The 27,678-nt window shown below is 46.4% G+C and overlaps 1 protein-coding gene across 1 annotated transcript in view; it reads left to right on the top strand.

Moving 5' to 3' along the window:
* Positions 1–26,887, top strand: part of Kank4 (KN motif and ankyrin repeat domains 4) — a 71,644-nt gene extending 44,757 nt beyond the window's left edge. Inside the window, exons 3-10 of the mRNA XM_046451134.2 lie at positions 1,860–3,770; positions 5,036–5,147; positions 8,126–8,341; positions 9,987–10,074; positions 12,308–12,527; positions 17,509–17,651; positions 23,794–23,994; positions 25,005–26,887. Of these exons, the coding sequence (XP_046307090.1) occupies positions 1,860–3,770; positions 5,036–5,147; positions 8,126–8,341; positions 9,987–10,074; positions 12,308–12,527; positions 17,509–17,651; positions 23,794–23,994; positions 25,005–25,109 (2,996 nt within the window). The 3' untranslated portion in view covers positions 25,110–26,887. The remainder of the gene's footprint in view (positions 1–1,859; positions 3,771–5,035; positions 5,148–8,125; positions 8,342–9,986; positions 10,075–12,307; positions 12,528–17,508; positions 17,652–23,793; positions 23,995–25,004) is intronic.
* Positions 26,888–27,678: the final 791 nt, after the last annotated feature.

Here is a 27,678-nt window from a genome sequence, read left to right as displayed (position 1 = left end):
GATGGTACCATCTGGAGATAAACTGGTATAATGTCTTTCACCCTCCTCTTCTCCTGATAAATTCCTGTTTGTTCATTTAACACCCAGTCCTATGTCACTTTTGTGATTTCTACTCTCTCTTATCAAGGCAAAATTAGCTTCCATGTTTAAGAAAATAGTTTTTAGAGAAACTGAAAAAATAAGTCAGGGAAGACTGTACCTTGTGCTTGCATTTGTACCCATCACCCTCCTATACCACACGTGTGGCAGTGCTCCTACTGGATCACATCAATCCTTGGAGGGCAGGGCAGCTATACCTGACTCATCCTTATGCCCTTGAGACCTAGCTTAGCAACTGACCCATGGGAGCTGAATAAATCATGGCTGAGGGAAGTGAACTGAATTACTGCTGCTTTGTTGCTTTACTGCTTTTTCCACACAGGGCCCCCTCCCCTTAGAGCCAAGGAATCAGTCACAAAGAACTTGTGGACCCAGAATATGCAACAGTGAATCACATGGGTTGATTTCCATCCTGGGGCCTCAGTTCTCAATATTTTGGTCTTCCACAAAGATAATCACTACTGAGCAGGTATCAGGTGTTTATCATGTGCTAGGCATTGTGTCAGGCACCTTATATTCATTATTAATTAATTAGGCCTCACAATAATGCTATATTACCTATTATTATTTCCACTTTACAGATGATGAGATGCAGCAAGGCTAGGAGCAGAGAAATAGATGGAGCTCCAGAATCTGTATTCTGAACCTCTTTTGAGCTCAGCTTTTTCAGAGTATGCTCAGCAGAATGTCAGAGGTAATAGTATCACATGAGGAATGCTGGAAGAACCCAGTCTTCTTCTGACCGGAAGAAGAGGATGCCTGGAGACAAGTTCCTAGGGACTCCAACAGTTGAAGGACTGGCTTGTTCTTAGTGGCCTCTGTGGGGGCCAGTTGGTGGATGCTGCAAGGAGCCCAATGGCACCTTGGTGTAAAGTTCCCTATAGCATCCCCCATAGTTCAGGCTGCCTTAAAAGCCACAGGGTCCACAGGGTCCGTATCTCTTGGAGAATATTGGCCTGTGTCCCTTTTGACAATTATTGGCCCTTCTCCCTCCCTGCCTTTTTTCCAACCTATGAAAAATGTATTCCCTTACGGGCATGGTGTTTGAAAGTGGAATTCAGCTACGCATGATCACTTGTTAAGCACTAAGCAGTTTTCAGGGGGAAAGAGCATTAGCTATGCAGGCTCACTTGTTCCAGTTCTCTCTGATCTTCTTGTAACTGGAGGCTCAGGCATGGGAGGAAGCTTCAATAATGTAGAGGGCGTAACTCCTTGATACCTCCAGTGTAGCAAGATTTACTAGTTCCCATTTGAGTAATGCAAGTTTCCTTTTTATGCTGAGTAAATTGTGTATCTCATCTCATCTTTCAAAACCTTCCATATCCATAATTGCCAATTAGTCCCCCTGATGTGCCAGTTCCTGGCCACTTCATTTCAATGGTTACATGACTCCAACTGGGAAAAAAAGTATGAGATAATGTCATTTCGCTGGTCTGCAGGCAGATTCCACACCAGCATCTGAGATGACATACTACAAATTAAAAATCATTCCCTCTACCTGTTCCCTTGCAGACACTGGCTAAATACACATTGCTTTAATAAGATGGTTTCCCAGTACGGCCAAAAGGACTGTGAGCTTCTCAGCACAATTTAGAGGCTAGAACATTTGGGAGAAATATCACATGACATTGTCAAGTTGAAATCACAGATATTAAGTTTCATCACCCTGTAAATTTTGTTAACTTTTCTTCTCCTCCTTCTCCTCCTTCTCCTCCTCCTCCCCCTGCCCCCCTCCTCCTCCTCCTTCTTCTTCCTCTCAGCCAAAGACCAGATCTCTCAGGGGAGTGAAGAGAAAGACCCTCCAAGGAGCCACCCATACTCTGTGGAGACCCCATATGGCTTTCACTTGGACCTGGACTTCCTCAAGTATGTAGATGACATTGAGAAAGGGAACACCATCAAAAGGATTCCTATCCACAGAAGAGCCAAGCAGGCCAAGTTTAGCACGTTGCCCCGCAATTTCAGCCTTCCTGACAGTGGGGCTCGCCCCCATGTTACTATCCCCCAGCAAAACTGGTCTCCCGCAGTGCCAAGGAAGGTGTCACCCAGGACCCAGGAGCAAACCCAGTCACTGCTGCTAGGTGATCCTCCCCACGCCTCAGCCAGCGGGAGCCAGGTGAGCTATCATAGGAAGGCCCTATTGGCGGAGGCCTCCAGGCAGCTGGAGGCTGCTGCTCCAGAGGAAGCCGAGCTCACTTCTGGGAGTGGACGGCCCCAGCTTTTGAGAGCATCCAGTATGCCAGCCACGCTGCCCCAAAACAGGGCCTTGGAGGAGCCAAACCTAAGCGCAGGTCTTCCAGCACCTCCTGCCTTCCCTCCTCTGCAGGGGGACAGCAGCATCTGGGATGGCACCTTTGGCCCAGCAGAAGGATTTGCAGGTTTTCACAGCTCCAGCCCTGGAGCATCAGCCCAACTGACAGTCAGCGATTTGGGAGACCTGGTGGCAGGGCTCCCAGAGCTACTCCAGGAGGGGGCTGAGCCTGCAGAGGGGGAAGTGAAGTCTCCAAATCACCTGTTTCTCCCAGGGCCTCCTCCCGCATTCCAGAATGCACTCCTAGAGGATGTGGAAGGCGAACACCAAACCAGAGAAGCAGAGGGGGTTCTTACCCCTGGCTCCTCAACACCCAGCCCCCCACCTCTGCCATCTCCCATCCCTGAGAATGAGCTCCCTCTGGAGGAAATCGAGCTCAACATCAGTGAGATCCCACCCCCGCCGCCCATAGAGTTGGATGTGAGAAGCATCGGCATCCGGGTAACTGAGGAAAGCCTGGGCCTTGCCCTGGTGGACCCCAACAGCATCTCCAACCTGAAGGAGCAGGTCTCAGCCCTTGAGGGTGAATTGTCTGGCAGAACCAAGGAACTGACCCAGGTCCGAGCTGCCCTTCAGCAGCAGGAAGAGGAAATCAAGACGCGGGAACAGAGGATTCGAGAGCTAGAGTGCACTGTAGCCCAATTGGAAGAAAAGCTTATCCAAGAGACTTCCAGAGATGCCCCGGGCCAGGCTGATGCCATGGTGAACACTGACCCTCCCCGTGGGCTCTTCCCAGGGGAGTCATGTGACAAGAGCATCGGCGTCAACCTTCTGAGCATCACAGACTCTGAAAGCTGGGGGGCCGGGGGAGAGGAGAATGGCTTCCTATGGGGGCAAAATGGTCACACTCGAGCGGGTCAGAGATTGGCAGAGCCTGTGCTACCGCCCCAGCTCTCACTGCCACAGGGACCTGAGAAGGTCCTTGCCTCCCCTTTACATTGCTGCCTCCCCACTGAACTCAGGATTGAAGAAGCAGGCTCTGAGCACGAGGGAGGCCTGCAGGCAGGAGGCGAGAGCCTGGCCAGGGCAGCACAAGGTTCTTCACGGAGCAGTGACAGAGAGGCTGCCCCAGGGTCCAGGGAGGAGCTCCCAGGGAAGGAGCACCCGGGAAGGCCACCAAGCTCTCCAACAGATGCCACCATTGGGCAATATGTGAAAAAGATCCAGGAGCTCCTGCAGGAGCAGTGGAGCTGCCTGGAGCATGGGTACCCGGAGCTGGCCAGCGCCATCAAGCAGCCTGCCTCCAAGCTCAGCAGCATCCAGAGCCAGCTGCTGAGCTCCCTCAACCAGCTGCTGTCTGCCTACTCAGCCCAGGCTCCCCCACAGGAGCCTGCAGCCCCGCCCTCCTCCCCTCCAACCGGTAAATACTGGTGCCCAAGGCAGGGAACCTTTTCTCCTTTATATGACAAATCCAAGGGAAAGGGGGTTTTGGTTACATGAGTAGATTTCTAAAAAGATTTTAGCACCTCCAGGAGCCTAGTGGAATAAAAACTGACCTGTGTAAGCATGGGGTCCGCACCTCTACTCTCCTTGTGTAGGTGTGAGTCTGACTGCAGGGCCACCACATTCAGCTGTACAGATAGTGTCAGCCACAAAGATGCCAGCCAGGGAGGGCAAATAGGAGCTGAAATCCAGCCCATGCTCCCTTTGCCAAACCATGTGCCTGCAGCACTGGGTCTACCCAGAGGGGGCGCTGTTCTCATTTCATCGCACAAAGGCAAAGTCTTGGCCAAGGGTGGTCCTGCCCTGGGTGCTCCCCTCAGGCTCCCTGCTGGTTTCCTGGGCTTCAGCATTCCTGCTGGAACAGGAAAAACCCTTTCTGGCCCTCCCACATCAGAGGTTTTCTCTAGCCTGGTTTTGGATGAGCATTATATAGAGATTGGGAATTGTTCACTGAGTATTTTCTGTGCGCATGCATGGGGGCAGGGGCTCACATGGGCCAGAGCAGCTCCTCCTCTTCTGACCGATCTCACACTCTTCACTGTTGAGGAGAGTGGAGCCATTACCATGCTTGGCTCAGTGGGCAGCATGCAAGTCTGCTTCCTGCCACAGGTCACAGGTTGGCTGCCTTCTCATTTCGGTGCTAGTTACCATCTTGTCCCTTGGGAAATGCCTCCCATACCACTGAGCACAGCATGAGGTTGTGCTCTTGCTCACATGTCTCCAGTGTCATCACTACCCCCACATCACAAGTGTCAACGTGCACATGAGCTAGAAAGGACTGCTGAGATGCCCTTGAGTGGAGAAGGGTGCTGGCCCATGAGTCCACAGACCTCAGTTCTATTCCTGCTCTGCCATTCCCCAAGGAAGCCTGAGTCTCAGATTTCCTAGCCATAAGATAGGGACAACAACCACATGTGCCCATGTGGTTCCCTGCGAGAATGTTCCAGTCTCTCTAATCATCCATATAGAGAGGGGCATCATTAACAGGAACCATTCTATTGACAGTCACCAGAAAGAATAAAACCATTTTATTGAAAAAGTCCCCAAAACATTTGATTTGAATTATCTGGTTTCTGTCCCTATCCACCTTTTCACACACCTGCAACCTGTATCCCCTTAAAGGAAAAGCCCTGCTTTTGCTACTCCAAGATCTTTCTAACCTGTGATGTTGTATCTACCTAGAGAGCTCCCCGCCGACCAGCCTTAAATCCATAATGAAAAAGAAAGACTATGGCTTCCGTGCAGGAGGTAATGGGACCAAAAAGAACCTTCAGTTTGTTGGGGTTAACGGTGGGTAAGCATCGCTTGTGAAGCTCCGACTGCCTTCCCTGCTACCTCTCCTGCTGTTGTCCTCGGTGCTCTCTTTTCTAGGGGGAAGCATCTGGCTTTTGTTCTTCTGCAAGGGAATTAATCTCCAAGGTCCTTTAAAACTCCATGTCGGGTTTGCACATGTTTGGCTCTTTGCCAGATGTGCTGGTTTGTTGGAACCTCTGCTTTTAACATACTTGGCTTTAGTCTCCCCCAGGGCCAGGACTCTGGGTGGTTTCTGGGAGTTTGGGAGAACATGGACCCTTTGAGGAAGGTCTTTAACCCGAACCATGACACTGAAACTAGTACAATTGTATGTGTTTAAAATGTTTCTCCTTTAATTACTGCAAACCAAACCCAAGTTTTGGGCAATGAAAGGAAACAACCAGTCTATTGATAAAGAACATGAACCAAGCCTTCTGTAGTCTAGGGACTTAAACATTGGATTTAGAATACAGTCATGCAGCTGGGCACAGTGGCACATGCCTCTAATCCCAACAACTCATGAGGCTAAGGCATGAGGATTGCAAGTTTGAGGCCAGCCTCAGCTTCTTAGTGAGATCCTGTCTTAAAAGAAAAGATTTTTTTAAAGGACCTGGGATGTAGCTCAGTGTTAAAAAGCCCTGGGGTTCATTTCCCAGTGCCAAAAAGAAAGAAAGAACATTACAGTCATATGTCACCTAACAACCAGGGATACCTCTAAGAAATGCAGCATTAGGCAATTTTTGTCACTATGGGACACCACAAAGTACTTACAAAAGTCAAAACATCTATGATGTCACTAAGCACATGACTGTATTTTCTAAATCGCTCATTCAGCATTTATTAAATGCCAACGATATGCTAGGTGGTGGGTATTAAAAAAAAAAGTCAAATAGATCAAGGTCCCTACCTTTAGCTCTCAGATACGTCAAGAAACAAGGGAGAAATGCTGACGTGCCAAGACCAGTTGTATTAGTCAGGGAAGCACAGGATGCTGTGGAAGCCCAAGGAGGGGTCTAGCCCAGCAGGCGGTGTGTCCAGGAGACTGCCCAGAAAAAGTGGGGATCCTGCAAACTTAAGTCACACAAAACACTAGTCGCGAATGGGGGGGGGGCATCATTGTTGTAGTTTCTGTGAGGGAAACATCAGAAATGATGAAGCAGGTTGTCAGGTGGGCTGCTGCTCTCACTTCCTCTGGTGTGTGACCCTCTGGTCCATGAAGAACCATGTTTTGTGCTTTCACCAGTTCACATGCAGAGGAGGAGGATCAGCCTGATCTCCAAGCCTAATGCAGGTCACGCTGCTGCCCAGCTTAAATGCCCTTCACAGTCCCCCTCTGTGCCCAAACCTGGAGGAACTAGATCATGGTTCAGCTTCTCGTCCACCTCAGTTCCTGCCTCACCTCCCTCCAACATGCTGAGCTCAGGCCCATCTCAAGGCCCTGGCATTTGCTTCCCCTGCTTAGACTGAGCCCCTCCTGGGGTGCGGGAGCATAAATAATCCTGATCCCCATCCTGAAGACTCAGGTTTAATTAGTCTGGGAGACAGTCCACCTACTGGGAATGCTAACCCCCACCCCAAGTGTTCTAATGTGCAGCTGAGGTTAAGAACCCATGTCCTAATTGAAGCAGCTCTTCCTCCCATCACTAGCCCATGGCCCTTTTTAACTTTGTGCATTATTCTTATCACTTTCTGTATATAATATTTGTTGTATGTCTGTATCTGCCTCTCCCTACTAGCATATAAGCTCCCCTAAGGCAGGGGCTTTGATATAAGCACTTAGAACACTACCTAGCACATAGTAGGTGCTCAATAAATTTCTTCCAGGTAAAAATTTTATTTGAATTTGTTTTTGTTGTGTTTTGTTTCCTTTGTGGTGCTGGGGATCAAAACCCTTGGGCCTTGCACATCCTAAGCAAGTGCTCTACCACAGAGTGACACTTCTAGCCCTAGGTGAAGTTTTTATGGAAGCAATTCTAAGATGAACACAGCTTGGTAAACATAGTGTGTCCCCCATTTCTTTATCACAAAAGGAAATGATTATTCCAAACACAATGGAGAAGAAATATCTGAGAATTAAGCAAAATGGAATGCAGGCATACCAGGGAGCCTGCTGGGTTTGCAGATCCAGTGAGCACAGAGTTCTTATGTAGAAGCCACTGATGGATAAAGGACCTTAGGGGGTTCAGCAGCAACCATAGTCACTGATCCCTGTGGCTCTGTGGAGTGTCCTCAATACCCAGATCTTAATACCAGCATCCTCCATTGGGATCTCCTGTTGAATATCGGCAAGGGAATCTGTAAATCATCCAGTACTTTGCCCCTGGTCTCTGGTTGTGACAAGGCAATAGGATTGTTTATAGCTGAATGTAAGAATCACTGTCAGGAGCAAAGCCACAAGTCAAGTACCTGAGACCACACTTTTGCTGCTCCCAGTTGTAGTTCTAACAGGCTTCAGGTGAGAAAAGCAGGTGTGTGTTTGAGTATCTGGCTGGGAGCAGGTGCAGAGGAGCTCACCCCTTACCAGTCTCACCCTGGGCTGGGGAGGAGAGAGCTGCAGGAGGTCTGCCTTCCACCCAGAGATGTGAAGACTTGTCAGGCTATTCAGGGAACTCAGGGTGGAGGTGGGGATGCTAACCTAGACTTGGGCTCCTCTCTGGACCTAACATTAGGATTCCAGAAGCAAATGGCTCTGTGAGAACCTTGGATTGCCTGTCTGAATCACCAAATCATCAGCCAATTCAGGGATAGGGTGTTGGTGTGTTTGCTGCAAAGAGCAGAAATTAGCTTTTCTTCACAAATGGCATCCAGCACCAGAGCCTATTTCTCTGACTGTAGGGTTCCTGGGAGCCTCCTCATCCTGGCCTGCAGGATGTGCTTAGTAAACTGGGGAGTGTGACCTGAGACCTGCCTTGTTCTCCTTGGTGTTGACATAGCCCTGGGCAGGTAGGACAGGACGAGTGACCTCTTCTCCTTCTCCAGCTATGAGACCACTTCCAGCGAGGAGACCAGTGGTGAGGACAGCTCTCCAGAGGACTTGTCTGACAGCGAGGCTGAGAAGAAATGTGGTGGCCCAGAACACAGGCGGGGCCAAGATGCCACCAGCTGCGAGGCTGGCCAGGATGTCCCTGAGGGCACTGACAGCACAGGCCAGGAAAGCGGGTTTGGGGAAGAAGCCCCCCATCCCAAGGCTGAGAGGTGAGTCAGATGGGTGCAGAGGGGGCCGCCATTCCTCTGGTGAGGGGCAAGGGCATGCGCTCACCCTTCCATCCGGTCATTGGGTCATTTGTCGATCCACCCGTTGGGCAGAGTTTGTTGAGTTTTCTTCCAGGCTGGGCTCTGGGCAGTGGTTGAACTAAACAGACATGACTCCTGGAATATTCTGTCATAGGTAGAGCTCTGCGGATAAAGCCAACATTCACCTAGCACTGAAAATGTGATGGATGGACATGTATTATTTTATATAAGCCTTTTCACGATCCTGCAAGGCAGCCATCACTATGACCCCCACTTTACAGGTGTGGAGATGGAGGCTGAGGGAGGGAAGTGATGCTGCTAGCAGAGCAGTTTGGACCTGCTGGTTCTGACCCATACACTTCTCTGCCTCTCTTGTTGGCCAGGTGACACCACCCTGTAAAGTGATGGGAGGCACGTGATGTGACGGGGGGGGGGGGGGGAGAGGGAAGGTGGGGGGGAAGGAGAAAGGAGAGGGGGAGTCTTTCTTTTCCTGACTTGGAAAAGAAAGTGATCAGAGGCCATGCCTTTGGAGCTGACCACACCTTGATTCAAGAACTGCCCATGGTATTCTTTGGCAAGGTCCTTAAGCTGGGGTCACCTCCCTTTCCTTATCTGAAAAAATGTGGATAATAGTGACCTCTTAGATTTGATCTGAGAATCATGTGAGAAAAAGCACTTACGTGCCTCACACAGTTCCTGCCATGGAATGGGCTCCCGATGAGAGTAGCAATAGTTGAGTCAGGACCACCATCATCATCATCATCACCACCTGCAGCCTGCTGCTGGGGGAATGCTGAACAGCAACAGAGGCTGGTTAGTGAGCTGATGCACAGGGTGCTCTGTGTGGCAGCCCGATGAGACTGTGCCGAGCAAGCAGGCATGGTGGCGCACACCTGCAATCCCAGCTGTTTGGTAGGCTGAGGCAGGAGGATCTCAAGTTCCAGGTCAACCTGGGCAACTTAGCGAGACTCTGTCTTTCAAAAAATAAAAAGGTCTGAGGTGGCAATTTGATGGTAGAGCGCCCCTGGGTTCTATTCCCAGTACTGCAAAAAATTAAAAATAAATAAAAGTGAGTGGGCTCTCGGGGACCGGTGCCATTAGAGCCCACTGAGGCCTGTGTGCGTGTCGCTGTGGCACCCAGTGTCAGTGCTTCTCATTTTATGAACTCTTAGCCCTTGTGGTTCCTTCATGGAAGAAGGACCTGAGGAGATTTGCTGGTATGTGTTGGGTTCTTTGGATTTTTTTTTTTTTCTTGTCAACCCAGGAAGAAAAATTTCATCCAAAGTCAGAACAGCAGCCCTCCAGTCCCCAGTGAGTCAGGCATTGTGTTGAGCCCACAGCCTCTGCAACTTGGTTTATCTGTTCCAACAAGAGCAGGATGCAAAGGCTCTTCAGAGCCACATTAGCAGGGTGCTCAGATCACCCCACACTTCTGAGGAATGTTCCCTATCCTGGGGGAGTTACCCGGTTTGGGTGTTTGAGTTGCTGAGAAGTGAAAGAGGAAAATGAGAGTCGTTTTTATCAATGTGGAGAATGATTACATAAATATGCTTTTGTGTGTGTGTATACATATATATACACATGTGTGTGTGTTTGTTTTCTTTAGATATAAACCCTCAGAAGAATTTCTTAACGCATGCAGAGCATTGAGCCAGTATCTGCCGGAGACTGGGACCACCACCGACCAGCTCTTGGTACTCTGATTTTCCTTTGTCGTGTAAAGATTTCCCACCACAGTGACTTTGGCCCCTTGCCTTATGCCGGGGTGTGAGTGTGCACACAGGAGTCCCTCTCCTCAGGGAATTCTGTCATTTACCCAAATGCTGCCACCCAAAATGATGGATTATGCTGAGGATGTGGAAGGATCAATCTGCATGAGAAAGTAGGTCAGGGGCTCAGAGGCATTTACCAAGCGAGATTAGGCATCACCACCTGAGTGTCTGTCACTAAAGTGTTTGTGACTAAGGCTCAAACCTCTGCCCTGAGGTTGGGGAAACATATGGGTGAAGTGGGAAGAGCACATGGAATGGGAACTGTGGGTTCTGGTCCCAGAACCTCACCTGTGAGGCAAGAAGTGAGTGAGGGCAAGGCTCAGAGCCTGCCTCCTCATCAACAGAACAGTGGTGATGAGTGACGTGTGTCCACCCGCTGAAGCTCTGACACTTAATTCCATAGTTATTACTGCTTTTCTTAAAGTGCACCTATGGGTCCAGAGACCAGAAATAAGAAAATCCATGTTTGCTCCTTTGTACCTTCGTGGCCCATGGAGATTTGAACATGCAATGATTGGGTCCTACTTTTAATCAAGAGCTACTGACATGGGCACATTCCCCACGGTAGGAGAGAGCTGTCAGAAACACAGCACAACAACCTGTAAGCATTTTAAAACCTATTTTGCTCTCCTCTGCAGAAGAGCCCAAAGAGTAAAAATATCAATTCAGCAGGGTTTATTACTTGGCCAGGCAATTTTTATTATTTTATTGTAGCTGATTTGGCATATGGCAGTTCCCAGACTTAAAGAAGCAGTGTGTGGTGTGGATGTGAATTGAAATTCCTGTTTCTTGTTCTTAAACAAATTATGGAACTAAGTCTTACCTCTTCATTTAAAATCCACCGCTATGCTCCTTCCTATGAGGGTCTTTCTCCAGATTTTCTTGAAGATTCCTTGGGTGAAGCAGATATTCCTTTCTAGGATTAAAGAGAGAGGGGGGGGGGAGAAGGAAGGTGGAGGGAGAAGGAGAAAGGAGGCAGGGAGAGATTCTGATATGCAAAAGTCTTTTGGGCACAAGTGATTTCTCTGTTCCTGACTTGGAAAAGCAAGTGATCAGAAGCCATGTATGTGCAACCCCACAACCACACCCACATTAGGATCTGAGCATGGATGTCCCCCTGTGCTCCCTCCTTGCCCCTGCCTGAGAGACAACACAGGCTATGCAGAGACTTGGAAATAAGGAACACAGCCCATTTTTCCATTCCCAGTTTGTAATAGGGACAAGTAGTATTCAAAAAAGTTATATACTTCCAAGGTCGCAAGCTGAAACAGGACTCAAACCTAATCACATTGATTTAGTGACTCCAAACCCAGTGCTCTTTCCAGAATGAGCATGAAATCGTTCATGACAACCATACCCCAATAGCTTCCCCTCCCCTTTAGGTAAATAATCTAAATTTGTGTCATCTTAAGCCCTTAGGTCATGTTACATACAGAGTTGATGTCATCAACTTTGACACTCCTATGGTTCCAGGGGAGCCAGATGCTACAGAGAGCAGGGGACCTGTCATGGGTCGTTAAAGTTTTCACTTTGGAGAGCCCAACAAAACTCATAGCCAAGAACAGGGCTGGAGATGTAGCTCAGTAGTAGAGTGCTTGTTTAGAATGCACAAGGCCCTGGGTTCAAGTCCTTGCACCACAAAAAAAAAAAAAAAAGAAAAGAAAGTCAAGAATAATTCAAGCCCACCTGTTTGGGTTTTATTTCCAGCATAAATTGCATATGATTGTCTGTATAATGTTGTGACTTTCCCGCTATGCCTAGTATAAAAAGGCAAGAGCCCTCGTGCCATACGGGGGGTAAGTCAATGTAGACTTACCACGTGGGCATGAAAGAGAGTCTTAGTAATCCTGTGCACACAGGATGTGACCTCAACTTACACTAGTTTCAGGCCATCATCTAGGAAAGGGAGTTGTTCCTGGTTATTGCATTGTCATCCCAGAACTCCCTGCTACCTCACATGGAGGGTTGATCACAGGTCCCATGTGTTCCTGCATTCCCAACCTTGCTGTCTGTCAGTCCCCTACATAAATCCCCTGCAGGGATACAGGGAGATAAGGGATGGAGGCAGAAACATTCAAAGCTGACACGTCCTGGTGTCAAGTGGGACATCCTAGACCAGGGAACGTCTCAGAATTGGAATCTTTTGGGGTTTCAGAGGCAAAGCTTGAACACCATCAGTCAAGAGTGGTTCCGTGTTTCCAGCCGGAAGTCATCTAGCCCTGCCACGGTGGCCGCCTACCTCGCTGGGGTCCAGACTCACTCCCCACATCTCCTGAAGCTGCTTGTCAACTTGGCTGATCATAACGGGAACACAGCCCTCCACTACAGTGTGTCCCACTCCAACTTCTCCATCGTGAAGCTGTTGCTGGACACAGGTCAGAAATGGCTGCACCTGCAGTCTGGATCCCAGACCTTTTTTTTTTTTTTTAAAGAGGATCTCACTTTGTTACCTGGCTGTCCTCCAACTCCTAGGCTCAAGCAATCCTCCTCTCTCAGCCTCCTCTGTAGCTGAGGGCCATTCTTGTACCATACCTCTTTCCAGCAAGAAAATTCTTCACTCCTCAGAGTTCCTTCTTTACTCCAGAAACTGGACTAGACCATGTTGCCTATATCATGTCATTCATTCTCCACAGTAGACCTATGATATTATTCTCAATTTGCAGGCTCAGAGAGTTCTAAAACTTACTCAGGTCACAGTGCTGATAAATGGTAGAGCAGATTCTAGATTTGGTCTTTTCAACTTCAGAGCTCTACTGCACTGCCTTAGGAAAGGTCACCATTTCTTGTCTTTCTAAGATAATTTTTAACAAAGGTCTTGGCTCCATTTGACCAATTGGACTCTGTTATTGTTTGCAAGATAATTATTGATTAATTATGAGGTCCATACTGGCTACAACCCGAAATGCAAAAGAGCAGGGCAAGATGGCTCCGAAGAGAGATGCAGAATGTGATTTAGAGATGCAGAAGAAGTGAGATACTATTCAATTCAGGAGCAGGAAAGGTGCCCTGAAGCAGATGGGGTTCCACAGGCAGAGAAGTGTCCAGATGAGGAGAGCACCATAGAGGGTAAGAAAAGAAAAGACACCTGGAGGTCAGAATGGCTCCTGGTTTGGACAAGATGTGAACAAAAGTTGAGAAGGTAAGTTGGAGCCATTGGCATGGAGGACCTTGTGTGCCAGACTGACACCTGTTTGAAAGGTGCTGGGAAGTAGTACAGATTTTTGTGTAGGGAGCTCTATCACCAGGGCAATTCTCCAAGAAGCATAATTCAGTGGTAGGAGCAGATCAGTGGAAGAAGAGAGGAGGAGGTGGCAGGCTAGTTTAGAGTCCACTGCAAGGGTCCACAGAGAGGTAGTGAGGACTAGATGATCATAGCAGGAATAGAAGAACAAAAAGTCACTGGAGAGTTAGTGACCACCTGGCTGTGATGGGCCTGGGAAGTCAGAGCTCTCTGTCAAGCTTCGATGGCTGAGAAGATGATGGTGTTGTAAAAGGGAAAGGAGCAAGTGTGGGGAGGCAGATTTTCAGTTTCTAGTGGGTCATCCAAGCGGAAATGTCCAGAAAGCTATTGAGAGTTCCAAATCCAAAATCTATAGGTAGTAGAGTTTCAGGAGGGGCTGGCTAGAGCAAAAACACTGGAGTCCTGGGAGAGTCTGGCTCCAGGAATTGGAGCAGAGGCTGATCTGTTCCCTTATTAAGGAAGCATGGGGCCGGAGGGGTGGCAGTGTGTGATATCAGAAACCAACAGCTTTCCCACTTCTCAGGTCTTGTCCATCTAACTTAACTTACTCTGCCTGCTTCCATGGTCTGCCCTGCAAGATCCCACCTGGCATAGCTGTCCCTGTGTCACCACACTCTCCTCCTGTGTTCCACCCAGCCATGCTGGCCTCAGACTCACCTAGCTCATTGCTCCTGGGAGCTTTGTATTTTATTTCTATCTAGACTCTTTCCCCTGAAACTCTTTGTAGGACTGGCTCCTTATTACCCAGGTCACAGCCCAAATGTCACCTCCTTGAAGTCATTCTGGTGACTCTATTTAAAGGGGTTACACCCCATCTGTTGCTCTAGAGGAACACCTGTTTTTTTTTTTCTTTAGATGATCTTTTTATGTATTTCTACCCAACAGAATACTAATTCTGTAAAAAGGGGCTCTTGTCTGTCCCTTTCTGTCCAAGTTCCTAATCGAGTTCCTGGATGATGCTCTCTGTTAAAGGAATGAGTAATGGATGACTCTTGGAGTTCAGTTAAACTCCATTGTACTTCCAGTTCTCCACTGTTCTTTTAAGCAGCCTTGAGGCTCTTCCAAACCGGAAAGGTGACATATGTAAAAATAGCCTAAACTTCTAATTCTCACATCATCAAGAAATTAAATTCCATTAGGGCTGGGGATATAGCTCAGTTGGTAGAGTTCTTGCCTCGGATGCACAAGATCCTGGATTCAATCCCCAGCAATTAAATTCCAGTTCTAAGATTGAGTCAATGTTATTGATTTCAGTTATTCATGGATTCCTGGGTACCATCAACATGGTAGCTCAGCTGAGGGAGGCACATGGTTCAGTGGAGCATGCCTCTGTATTCCACTTACCATTTCCAGTATTCTGGGCCTTCAATTGAGAACATGAAGAACAGTAGCTAGAGTCTTTTGAGTGTCTTCCCCATCCCAGAAACTGGTTTAGGTATGACATGCATGTTCACATATACAATCCTTGTGGAGATTGTGAAACAGATATTAATTGCATTTTCCAAGTGAGGAAACTGAGGCCCAGAGATGTCAGTAAATTTGGCTGAGATCCCAGAATCTGTCACAAAGCCAGAATGCAAACCAAGATCTGTCACTCTCCAAATATGGACTTTTTCTACTACCCCCAAGTAGTTCACAGGGACACTCTGAGGCTTTGAGAGCACCTAATATGTGTGTGAAGAATCCAAAGACCAGTAACATGGAGCCCTGTCTTAAGTAGCTCCCAGACTTGTAGCCTATTAGGAGTTCTAGGTGGGATAGGCCAGGACAGTGATTAGACACCCTAAGATTTGGGTGCTGTAAATTTCTGCTACCATTGATTAGACATCCAGCCAATACTCATCAACTTTATGGTGGTTTGGAAGCTTCCCCTTTGATACACTAGCAGAGAGGGTGAAAAGGGTTGTGGAGAACAGGCCCCAAATGCCATTACTTTCTCTCATCAGTAGAAAGGGTGTTGATAGTGACAGATCTGTCACACTCCCAAACCTGGGCTCCCTTCAGAGACCATTGTGAAGCATATGAAAAGCACATTACAAACTGTAATGTGCTGTACAGAAAATGGCTTCTTCTTATAATAATAATAATAATAATAATAATAATAATAATAATAATTATTATTATTATTACTGGGGATTGAACTCAGGGACCTACAACCACTGAGCCACATCCCCAACCCTATTTTTTATTTTATTTAAAATACAGAGTCTCTGAGTTGCTTAGCACCTCACTTTTGCTGAAACTGGCTTTGAACTTGCAAGCCTCCTGCCTCCTCCAGAGCTGCTGGGATTACAGGTGTGCACCACCAGCCAGGCTGTGACTCATTGTTATTGAGAATAGAAACACAGAGTACACCTCCATAAGCTGGGTCCCTAGTGGTGCAAGCTTGTTAAATTTGAGCATGCTCGGTGGAGAGCCTTTCAGGGGCATGTGGCATGAATGTGGATCCTCAGCCCTTTTCTGGGTCCCCGGTGAGGACCTCACTCCAGAGTGCTGCACAACATGTTTCTGAAGAGATAAGAGCACTGGTAACTTGAGGCCTATTCACACATCTTAAAGCAAACTTAAAGTAGGGGTAAAAACAAAAATTGTTAACACAGCAATGTCCACCTTCACTCCTAATCAGGACAGGCTTCTGAGGCAGTGCACTGGGTTATCATTCAAGGTTCGTAACCCACTCAATCACAGCCATGGTCAGAGGGGCTTGAGAGGAAAAACTGCTAATGAGTCAGCCAAGCCAAGGTTTGCAGATCCATTGGCACTTAGGTATAACAATTGCACACTTCTGAAAAATGCTTGGGGTGGAGCAGAGGGAATATCAAACAAATGCTGGGTTCTCTCCTTGCACAGAACCTGTAAGTAGCCCTAATTGACATTGTTCCATAAATTAGATTTCTTCTAATGAATTCCTAATCTACAAGAATACTATTCTGAATGATCATTGTAAACTAAGCATTTACTTAAGAGATTTAAAGAGATTTAAATACATTAACCATAAATTCCACAATAATCCTATGAGAGGTTCTGTAATTCACTCTTTTCCACAGAGGAGGGCAGCCTAAGAAAGACTGTCTTGATCTACTGAGATAATTTTGTTATTTTGCTCAAAAGAGCCACCTAGGCTTTTCTAATGAACAACTGCACAGGGACAATTTGGTTTTGCACACAATACTACCCTGGAGAGGTGAGATCATTTATATAAGGGACATCTGTGTCTCACAATGCCTTACCTCTCCTTTGGATAGCCCCAGGACCACAAACCAAGAATCTCTTTTCCTTTCTTCTTTACTACTTCATCTCAAAAGTATACCAGTTTTAGCTGGGTGCAGTAGCACCCACCTGTAATCCCAGTGACTGGGGAGGCAGAAACAAGAGGATCACAAGTTCAAGGTCAGCTTGGACAACTTGGCAAGATCCTGTTTCAAAAACAGAAATATATTAAAAAAAAACAAACCAAAAAACAGAAAATTTAAAGTGTGTGTGTGCATGTGTGAGAATTTTTTGCAGTTTTTCATTCTGTTGTGAAAGGTTTATTCTTGTTTTATTCAAAAGTTATGGTGTTTTTATCTCCCCGTTTTTCAAGTGAGATGGTCATTTCCGGAAGATTTTCTATGTTTATCCTAAAGGACTTACATGCCCAGCCACCAGCTTCAGTTACATACAGACATGAGGTAGTGAGAGTGAGACCTGTAGTGCAGAGCTGTGGGTACATGTGGCTGGTGACGGATGGGCTCAGGACCCAGACAATCCTGAGCCCTGGTTCTGCTTCACCTGCACATGAATAGTTTATGCATCTTCTTAGCCTCTCAGAGTCCTCATCTGTAAAATGAGAATAATGTCATATGCTCAGGTTTAGGAAGTAAAGTCATGGTCATTGACCCTTTGGCCATCTCTGGCCTCCTGTGGACCTCCCTTCCTGGGTATCCTCAGAAAACTTGTTAAAGAAAGGTAGCTACCTTTAAATGCTACCAGAATTGTAAACTAGTGACTCCTGCTGTGGATGGCGCTATTCCTTGGATTATTAACCAGCAAGCAGCATCTTGTTGACCTGGCTAAAGTGGAGGCTGCCTTCTGGCCCCTTGGGGCTATTCCAGGCCCCGTTGCTTATCTTGCAGGGGTCTGCAATGTCGACCACCAGAACAAAGCTGGCTATACTGCCGTGATGATCACTCCCTTGGCTTCTGCGGAGACGGATGAAGACATGGCTGTTGTCTGGAAGCTCTTAAGAGAAGGAAATGTGAACATCCAAGCAACTCAGGTAGGTGGCGTGAAGGAGATCTCTCTCCTCTTTAATAGATATGGGAAACTTTCAAGTTTTAGTCTGCCAGTGAGGCAAGAAATTCCATACAGATTCATGGAGAATTTTTCACCCAAGAAGGCTGGGCCTCCAAAGCCTGAATATTTGCTTTTCTTTTTTTCTTTTTAATTTTTATTTGTTCTTTGTAGATAGACATGATAGTAGAGTGTATTTTCACATATTATAAATACACGGAGTATACTTATTCTAATTAGGATCCCATACTTGAGATTGTACATGATATGGGTCACATTTGTCATGTATTCATACATAAGTATAGGAAAGTGATGTCTGATTCATTCTTTTGTCTTTCCTATTCCCATTCCCCTCCCTTCCCTTTATTCTACTTTGTCTAATCCACCGAACTTCCATTTTCCCTTCCACCCTTGTTGTAAGTTAGCATCCACATATCAAAGACAACATCTGACCTTTGGTTCTCTGAGATTGGCTTATTCCACTTAACATGATAGTGTCCAGATTCATCCATTTACTGGCAAAGTCATAAAGTCATCTTTTTATGGCTGAGTAGTACCCCATTGTATATATATTCCACATTTTCTTTATTCATTCATCTGTTTAAGGGTACCTAGGTTAATTTCCATAGCTTAGGTATTGTTAATTGAGCTGCTATAAACATTGATGTGGCTGTGTCAGTGTAGTGTGCTGATTTTAAGTCCTTTGTGTATAAACCATGGAATGGGATATCTGGGTCAAATGGTGGTTCCATTCCAAGTTTTCTTACGAATCTCCATACTGCTTTCGACAGGTTGCACCGATTTGCAGTTCTACCAGCAATGTATGAATGTACATTATCCCCCAGATCCTTGCCAACATTTATTGTGACTTGTATTCTTGATAATTGCCATTCTGACTGGACTGAGATGGAATCCCAGTGTAGTTTTAATTTGCATTTCTCTAATTGCTAGAGGTGGAATATTTGGTTTCTTTAAAGGTTCCTGAGACCCAGACAGCCAGGGAATGGGTCAGTGAGCTTCTAAAGTTGAGCATATTCCACCTGAACTTGGCTTTTTGAACCAAACATTTCTACCATTAGCCTTTTGAGAAATAAAAAAAAAGCCCCATTGGCAGTCTACCTTGATCATGATCCACAGGCATCTAGCCAGTGAGGATGCTTTATGGAGGCCTAGTCCTTTAAGGAAGTTACCACCTCTGTCATTCCTCCTTTCTCCAGGGTCATCAGTTTCCAGCCTGGTGGACAGAATTGGCAGATAGCCAGGACATACAGGAACTGTTGTTGACCAGTCCCAGGAATGATAAGGATGCTCATTTCCCAGGCTTCAGCTTGGATCAAAGCATCATTATAGAGTTCTGTTGGTGAGTGAGCACTCTGCCTGGCACACTTCCACAGTCCTTGAAATAACCAGATCTCAAATACCCATGGCTGAGTGCAATGTCACACACTTGTAATTCCAGCAACTTGGACAGCTGAGGCAAGAGGATCTCAAGTTCAAGGCCAGCCTCAGCAATTTCATGAGGCTCTAAGGACTTAGCAAGACCCTGTCTCAAAATAAAACATAAAAAAAAGACTGGGGATGTGGCTCAGTGGTTAAGTGACCTTGAGTTCAATTCCTGGTAACAAAAAAAAAAAAAAAAAAGGAAAAAGGAAAAAAGACAATGAAAAGAAAACATCCCTGAGGGCCAGGTGCAGTGGCACACACCTGTAATCCCACCAGCTTGGGAAACTGAGGCATGAGGATTGTGAGTTCAAAGCCAGCCTCAGCAAAAGCTGAGGCCTAAGCAACTCAATGAAACTCTGTTTCTAAATACAAAAAAGAGCTGGGGATGCAGACCAGTGGTTGAGTGCCCCTGAGTTCAATCCCTGGTACCCAAAGAATAAAAAAGAAAAATAAAGAAAATTTCCCTGTCTTTCTTCCCTCTCCACCAACCAGTGTGATGACATTGTTTTGGGCATATAAATCATGTTGTGGTTCCCAGGAACAGTACTGTGGGTCAAGATGCTAAGAGTAATTTCTGCCAAGAGCCAAAAGGTCCCTACAACAAAGATAGTAGCCAAAGAGTCAGGACATTTGGGTCTACTAGGACACATGGGCCCACTAACTCACTGGGTACCTTTGCCTCTGGTAAGAACAATACTTGAAAGTCACCTCGGTGATTTCCTCCCCCTCCTTTTTTTTTTTTAATTTGTAAAATACCAAATAGTCTCCAACTTCATATTATTATTATCATCATCATCATTACTATTATTACCAGGGATTGAACTGAGGGGCATTCACCCCTGAGCCACATCCCTAGCCCTTTATTGTATATTAGTTAGAGACAGGATCTCACCCACTTGCTTAGGGCTTAGTTAAATTGCTGAAACTGGCTTTGAACTCACATCCTCCTGTCTCAGCCTCCTGAGCTGTTGGGATTACAGGCGTGTGCCAGGGGCACCCAGCCTCCAGCTTCATTATAATGCTCTCTGAGCCCATGACCTCCAATGTCAGGAACTCTATGCTCTTCTCAAGCAGCCTGTCTGTTACCCCAAGCAACTCTGATAAATGTGACCCAAAATCAGTGTTCTGAACTTCCCATAGAGTGAATAGGTAGAAGTTGTTTTAGGTTCACACCAAGAGAGATCTTGTGAGCAGCAAAGGTATTCAAGGCAATCAGAGCCTTGGGGTCTGGAATCCTCTTCTGGAGAACACAGGGCAGGTGTGTGGTCTTACCTAGCAGGACTTTGAGTTGGACAAGGTACTGCATAGAATAGTGGGGATCCCTCCAGAGGTCACTTGCCATGTTGACCACACAGGAATGAATAGTGTACATTTCACTCTCCTGTCCCCCTTTTTTAATATTTATTTTTCAGTTGTAGTTGGATACAATACCTTTGTTTTATTTATTTATTTTAATGTGGTTCTAAGGATCGAATCCAGGGACTCACACATGCTAGGCCAGCGCTCTACCACTGAGTCACAACCCCAGCCTCTTTCCTGTCCCTTTGGAGTGAACATAGATGATGGCATAACTGTCAAGAACTGTGAAGTATCTGAGATTTTATCCTTTTTTTTTTATACCAGAGATTGAACACAAGGATGCTTAACCACTAAGCCACATCCCAGCCCTTTCTTTTTCTTTTTCTTTTTTCTTTTTTAGTTGTAGGTAGACACAGTATCTTTATTTTATTTATTTATGTGATGCTGAGGATCAACCCCAGTGCCCCACATGTACAAGGCAAGTGCTCTACTACTGATCCACAACCCGAGCCCCTCCCCAGTCCTTTCTTATATTTTATTTTGAGACAGGATCTTGTGAAGTTGCTGAGGCTGACCTCAAATTTGAGATCCTCCTGTCTCAGCCTTTTATCTCTTATATTGGGCAATGTCTTAGAAGAAGATACCACCTCTATCTTCCAGGACTGTTTGCTATACAAACACCCTTAAAAACATCATCTAAACTGGGTGCACATGCCTGTCATCCCAGGAACTTAGGAGATTGAGTGTGGCTGGGGGATGACAATCTGAGCCAGCCTGGATAACTTGGTGAGAGGCTCAAAGTAAAATAAGGAAAAGGATTGGGATGCAGCTCAGTGGCAGAATGCTCCTGGGCTCATGGGTTCAATACCAGTACCATTAAAAAAAAGAAAAGAAAAAGAGAGACTAAACAGATAGTATTTGAAACTAGATATGGAGAAAGGCAAGAAACCCCATGCAAAACTGACTCAGCTCCACTGTTCCACACTCCCCCAATACAACTGCAGAGACCTAACCTGATGGCAAAGCCACTTTGGACACTTCATCCATCCAATAGCCATCCTCCTGATAGCCACACACAGATATTTGTAGATCACTTTCTGGTTTACAAAGTATTTTCACTCACCTACAACTCCTATTTCACAAGACTCCCTATAGCTATTTTCATTTTAAATAATATTTTTTCCCATAAATGTGAATTTTTCTCTAACCTGGCCTCTTCTAAGAGGGATGCTCAGCAGTGATCAAGGCCAACTTATTCTTTTTTCAGAGGAAACACCTGTGCTCTAGGAGAGAAAGGGAGTTGCCCCAGCTCCCCCAACAAGGGATGGGAATTCATAGCTGCAGCTGTCCCCTTGTGGCTACTATAAGACCTCTAATTATGAGGACAGGTGGAGAGGCCAGGTAAAATGGAATGGAGTTGGGAGTCTCCTAGGAATAAGTTACTATTTTTTCTTTGTATCTCCAGGGTCAGTGCAGAGCCTGGTGACCAGTAATACTCTGTAAATGACCACTGAATTAAAGTGTATTGAGCTAGACCAGAGAAACAGTGAGGGAAGAAGGAATCCTGCGTCAAGAAGAGGGGCAGATGGGAGGGCAAGCTGCAAATGCCATTTGGTTAACTGACAGTTGGGGAGAGGGGTCTGGATGGAAAATCATGGTTGGGTTCATCCATGAACAACCATTACCTTGGGGCTGAGTAAAACACACCAAAAATGTACACAGGCTTCTCTGGAAAGATGTGACTGGATTTCAGAGAAGTGGGGGACTAGGACGTTTAGTAATGCACACCACAAACTGGGCAATTGCCATACACCATCTCCAACCAGCATGAAGACCCTGACAGGTAACACATGCCCAGGGCTCACTACAAGTCCACTAGTCCAAGAATGCTGGTCACTCCTGTCTTCCCTGACCAGGGAGTGATATGGAGGATATCTTGCACACATTCATGTGGGTCCTAACTGGCAGAGCCTGGATTTTTCTGATTGCAAGCCCCTTTTCTTTCTTCAAAGCCCCAGGGTGCTGAACAGTGCAGCAGAATGCACAGGGACTGTAGATTGGGTTGTAATCAGCCAGCACAGCAGCAAACATGTCCTCAGCTCTTTTTAGACATGGCATTCAGAGTCACAAGGTATATGAGAGGAAAGAAAACACAGACTTTGCCTGATTCTTGCCATCTTACAAAGCCCAGTATCCCATCAGAGAGAAATCACTGACCTGTCTGGAACTCAGGAGAACCACAGGGGCAAAATATAATAAATCCGTATAAGAGGCCTATAGGAAAATATCGACATGTAAATAGTGTATACAAGGGAGATGGGAATGGGAAAGAGTAGAATGAATCAGACATAAGTTTCCTACATTCACATATGAATACACAACCAGTGTAACTCCACCTCATGTACAACCACAAGAATGGGAAGTTATACTCCATATATATATATATATATAATATGTCAAAATACGCTCTACTGTCATGAGAAACTAAAAAGAACCAATACAAAAATTTAAATAGTATATACAAGAAAATCTATGGGAAATAAGAAATTGTCAGTTTTTAATCAGAAAAATTACCACCTACACATTACTCTATTTACATCCTTTATCTTATTTGATTCCCACAAAAGTCCTGTGAGATACACTCAGAAAGGCCATTCTTTTGTAAACAAAGTTAGAATTCAGGGAAGGCATCGAGTCAGCCAGTGTCCCACATTGGTGGCCGGCAGAGCTGGAGATGGGACTCGCTTTCGGATTCTCTTGCTTTGTCCGCTGGTGATCACAGGGATGTCAATGACTATGGATTAGAAAAGCCACAGGGACATGAGTGCTTATTGAAACAAAGGCTTCTGGGCATCATTAATCTAAAAAGACCAGAGGCGTGGAGCAGACCAAGGCTTCCTGGGGAAGGCTGGGCCAGGGCAGTGATAGGAAGGCAGGCCGCTGAAGCACTCAACCTTCATCTCCCCCATGGCTCCACATGTATCAGTGCTGGGTGCTAGGTACTGTGGAACAGACAAAGATGACAGTCCCTGCCAATATATCAGCATATGAAACAACAATTGAATAAGTGAACCCCAACTTTTGGAGTCCAATCATCAGAAACTACAGGAGGTGTAGCTAGGAGGTTCAGTAGCCTTGAGAACAGGAGAGATTGACAAGCTGTGATGCCCAGTGTGATGAATCCCACCTGGGTAGTGGTGTTGGGGGGCGGGTTGGAAAGCCTTTAGAGCAGATGGAGTACCTGACTAGCACCCTGGGGAAGTAGAATTCTGCCAGACAGAGAAGGAAAGCCACGTTGGAAGGAATGGTCACTTTGTTGAGGAGTCCCTGCTGAGCACCCTGGCACTGGCAGCAGCCTCAACATATCCCCTCTGCCCCATGTGCAGGGAGGCCAGACCGCCCTGATGCTGGGGGTCACCCACGACCGGGAGGACATGGTCCAAGCGCTACTGAGCTGCCAGGCAGACGTCAACCTGCAGGACCACGATGGATTGTCAGCTCTCATGATGGCCTGTCACCATGGCAACGCCGACCTGGTGCGCCTGCTCCTGGCCCACCCGGCTTGTGACAGCAGCCTGACTGATAAGGTGAGACTTATGGGCAGTTAACAAGTAGGTTAGTGTTTAACTTCTGGTCCTGAAAAGTGCCTCGATGGCCAGCAGAATCCAGGGAACCATACAGTGGTAGCAAAAAAAAAATCAACCTCACAAGGCTGTTGTAGATTTAATGAGGCAATACAGTGCTTGGAGCCTGACGGCTGGGAAACCCACGGCTCTGGACAACTGGACGAAGGACCAAACTTTACAGAGTCATCTCTAGTTGTGAAACTGGAAATACCTCTCTGATATTGATCCACTCTGCAAACTGGCCCATTCCACCGAGCCAGCCTGCGAAATAGCCCTGCTAAACCCAGGTTTCTTAAATAAAGGTCTCAGTAAGGTGAGGACATTGATGATGATAATGATGATGATGAAGAGATGATGATGATGATGATAACTAACCTGTGCCAAAATCATTTAAACCCACGATGACCTTCTGAGGTTGATATAGCTGCCACCATTTTGCTAGAGGAAACTGAGGTCCTAAATAGTAAGGTTCAAGGGGTAAAGTACCCAAGATCACACAGCTGGTGGAACCCACCTCCCTTGAACTCCTGAGCCCAACATCCAGCTCTCCCACCATCCTCATTGTTGTCCCATGGAAGCAGCATATCTCTAGGTCTCAGGTGAATCTTTGCATCTTTCAGAGAGTCTACCGCATATCAGCAAATGAATCATCAATTGAATAAGTGAACCCCAAACTTTAGAGACCACTCATCAGAAGCTACGGGAGGCACAGTTTCTGGAGTGCTCAAGGGAACTAAACCTTTCCCACGCATCATTCTTCCTCCTCTTCATGATCCAGCGAGGCAGGCACAGTGATCCTCACATTTGCTGATAGGGAAACAGGCCTAGAAATGTTCCCTCACATGCTCAAGCTACAGGGAGCCCATCCTAGAGCAGAGATCCCAGCTCCGGCGTGCCCCCTATCCCGCTCTCTCGCTGGATCTGGAGGCAGATAGGGTACAATGTATTTCTCCTTTCTTCCTCCTCTGTAGGCTGGCCACACCGCTCTGTCCATCGTTCTGCAATCACCTTCCCATGTGGAAATTGCAGGCCTTCTGCATGCCCACGCAGAGCGGGGCAGGTCCCTGGGGCTGTAGAGGCTGCAGAGGAACCAGCAGCCAGGAAGAAAAGGCTCCTTCTCTGCACTCCTCCTTTGCCCTTGGAGAGGACAGGGTCAAAGCCTGAGGGTCGCCCCTCAAGAGAAGAAACTATGTCAAATATGCACATACATTCCTGTTGTGTAATTCTGCTCATTAGGATGCTTTGTAGTTTACGCCTAAGGCCAAGCCCCAGAACAACAAGGGTTTCAGAGTGGGGTGCAAGGTGCAGAGTGCGGGGTGCATTAGCTTCTGCCCAAATCCCAAACATCTTCAGCCTTGAATTCCTTGTGACTCTGCCTTGGCAACACCATGTGGCAGGCAGGCAGGAGCACATTAGCACATTAGAAAAGCAATACTTTTTACAAGAAATTTTAAAATGCACTGTCATTTTGTTTTTAATCAAATATATATATATATATATATATATATATATATATATATATCCCATTGAATATGCATGTCTACAGAGGATGGCAAGGAATTGAATCATTCTCAAGAGGACCTTCGGGAAATGACTATGAAGTCAGGTGAAAATGAGCGAATCCCATTTGGGGCTTGACAGAGGAATCTTGAATTCAGACAAGGTGGAAGAAGCATATTGGCATCATTGCAAACTATAACACTCTTGACCATTTCTGAGTCATCTAGTGGCTCCAATCTGCCCCTAGAAATGGAATTAATCAAGAAGTCCAAGTCAATGATGTGCATCACAGAGTGGCAGGGTCCAGTTCTATCAGCTATTCCCAGCCCACAGAGGAAACGAATCCAAGTGAGATCCTGGAGATGGATTATTGTCATTCAGAAGCCACCACGATCATCCATAGCCTCACAGTAATCCCCAGTGCTGTTCCTGTGAGCAAGCATCTGCTCTGAGGTGTCAGGGCTCCTAGCTGAAGAGCCCTTGAGCCATAGCTGCAGCAGGAGTGGGTGCACAGGGCAGGGCCCTCCCCACACTGACCTCTCTCCACTGGACAATTCCTTCTTGAGAATTCCCTGTTCTCTAGCCCCACACATGCATGGTTCATATTCAGTAGCTCACATAGATTATCTATGAATTGTTCTTTCTGAACATCTCTTATGCCAAAAAAAAAAAAAAAAAAAAAAACCCACAAATCTCCCGTTTATATAAAAAGAAAAGAGACATCCAGGTTGGTGAGCCTCCTGCTGAAAACGCAAAAGCATGAGTTTTTCTTGTGGCTGGAATGCTAACTTGCATGGCACTTATTGGGTGAGTCACAAAGCTTCCTGGGACCCTGGTTTCATCATCTCTAAAAGCAGAAATCATCCTACAACCTACCTCCTGGAGGTGCTGCACAACAAACTGCTGATGGAAGTTTTGGAATCCAGTTTATAACCCGTAAAGGCTGTCCTCAGAAATGGTGTGGAAAACTTCTTTATGCTATTGTGATTCAAATGACGCCAAGACTCAGAGCAAGAGCATTCATGTGTGTTGATGCTGCTCAGAGGTGAAGAGGTTGGGGCAAATAATGAGGGGGAAAAGTGCTTTAAATGGATTTATTTTGACCACAAAACACGTTGTTAGAGCAAAAAACTACAATTATACATTCTCTGTCCCCATGCTTTGCAAATTTTAATGTGCATATAAATCCTCTGGAACCTTGTTAGAAAGAAGTAAGTCTGGGGTGGGGACTGAGAGTCTGCATTTCTGACCAGTTTCCAGAGGATGCTGAGGCTATTGGGCTACATCCTCAGTTCAGGTAGCAGGGCTCTGGCCTGTCCTTACTGTTTGTATATTAAAAGTGCTGCCTCTCAGTCTTCTGTCTCAAAATTTCTGTGCATTTCTCTGCTATTGATTCTTGGGAACTCGCAGTGCAGGTCTACATTAGTTCATTTTTTTAATTTCTATAACAACATACCTGAGACAGCCTACTTATGAAGAAAAAGAGGTTTATTTTGCTTACAGTTTTGAAGGCTGTAAGTCTAATCCTCATGGCCGAGGCTTTGGCAAGGGACCTAGGACAGATGATGGGAGCTCATGGAAGAGGAAGAATCACATCTCAAAACAGGAAGCTGGAGAGCTGGATGGTCTGAGTTCCAGCTTTTCTGACAGCCCCTCATAAAAGAACTAACCAGGATCCCCCTAGAAATACCTCACTTCCTTTCTATGGCACATCCCCTATTGACCTAAAGACCACCCACTAGACCCCTCTTCTTCAAAGTTCCACACCTCCTCCCAGTTCACAGGGGAGTAGGACTGCACAGTGCTGTGGGAACTGGCTGCCAGAGGAAGTCAGGAAAGCTCCCAGAGGAGGTGGCTTTGGACAAAGCCATAAGGGTGGGTGGGAGCTAGCTAGAGCACTGGGGACAGAGCAGCAGACCCTGCACTGGGCACGTGAAAAGGTGTGGCCTGGTGAGCAAGGAGAGAACTTCAGGATGACTCTAGTTGTGTGGGAGAAGTGCACAGAGATGAGATTTGGGGGTGAAGTGGGGAGATGTGTCACGTGTTAATCTTAAGAATTAGGACTTGAGCCTAGAACTCCAGAAGTCTGCTTCACAGACCACTTGGAGAATGGAAGCTCTCAGAAAAATGCACATCTGTGCAAAA

The sequence above is a fragment of the Marmota monax genome, unplaced genomic scaffold, assembly GCF_021218885.2.
Source record: "Marmota monax isolate L192 unplaced genomic scaffold, Marmota_monax_Labrador192_F-V1.1 WCK01_AAM20220418_F8-fsc00023, whole genome shotgun sequence".
NCBI lineage: Eukaryota > Metazoa > Chordata > Mammalia > Rodentia > Sciuridae > Marmota > Marmota monax.
The sequence above is the reverse complement of the archived record's forward strand: the minus strand, read 5'-3'. Positions and strand labels throughout refer to the sequence as shown.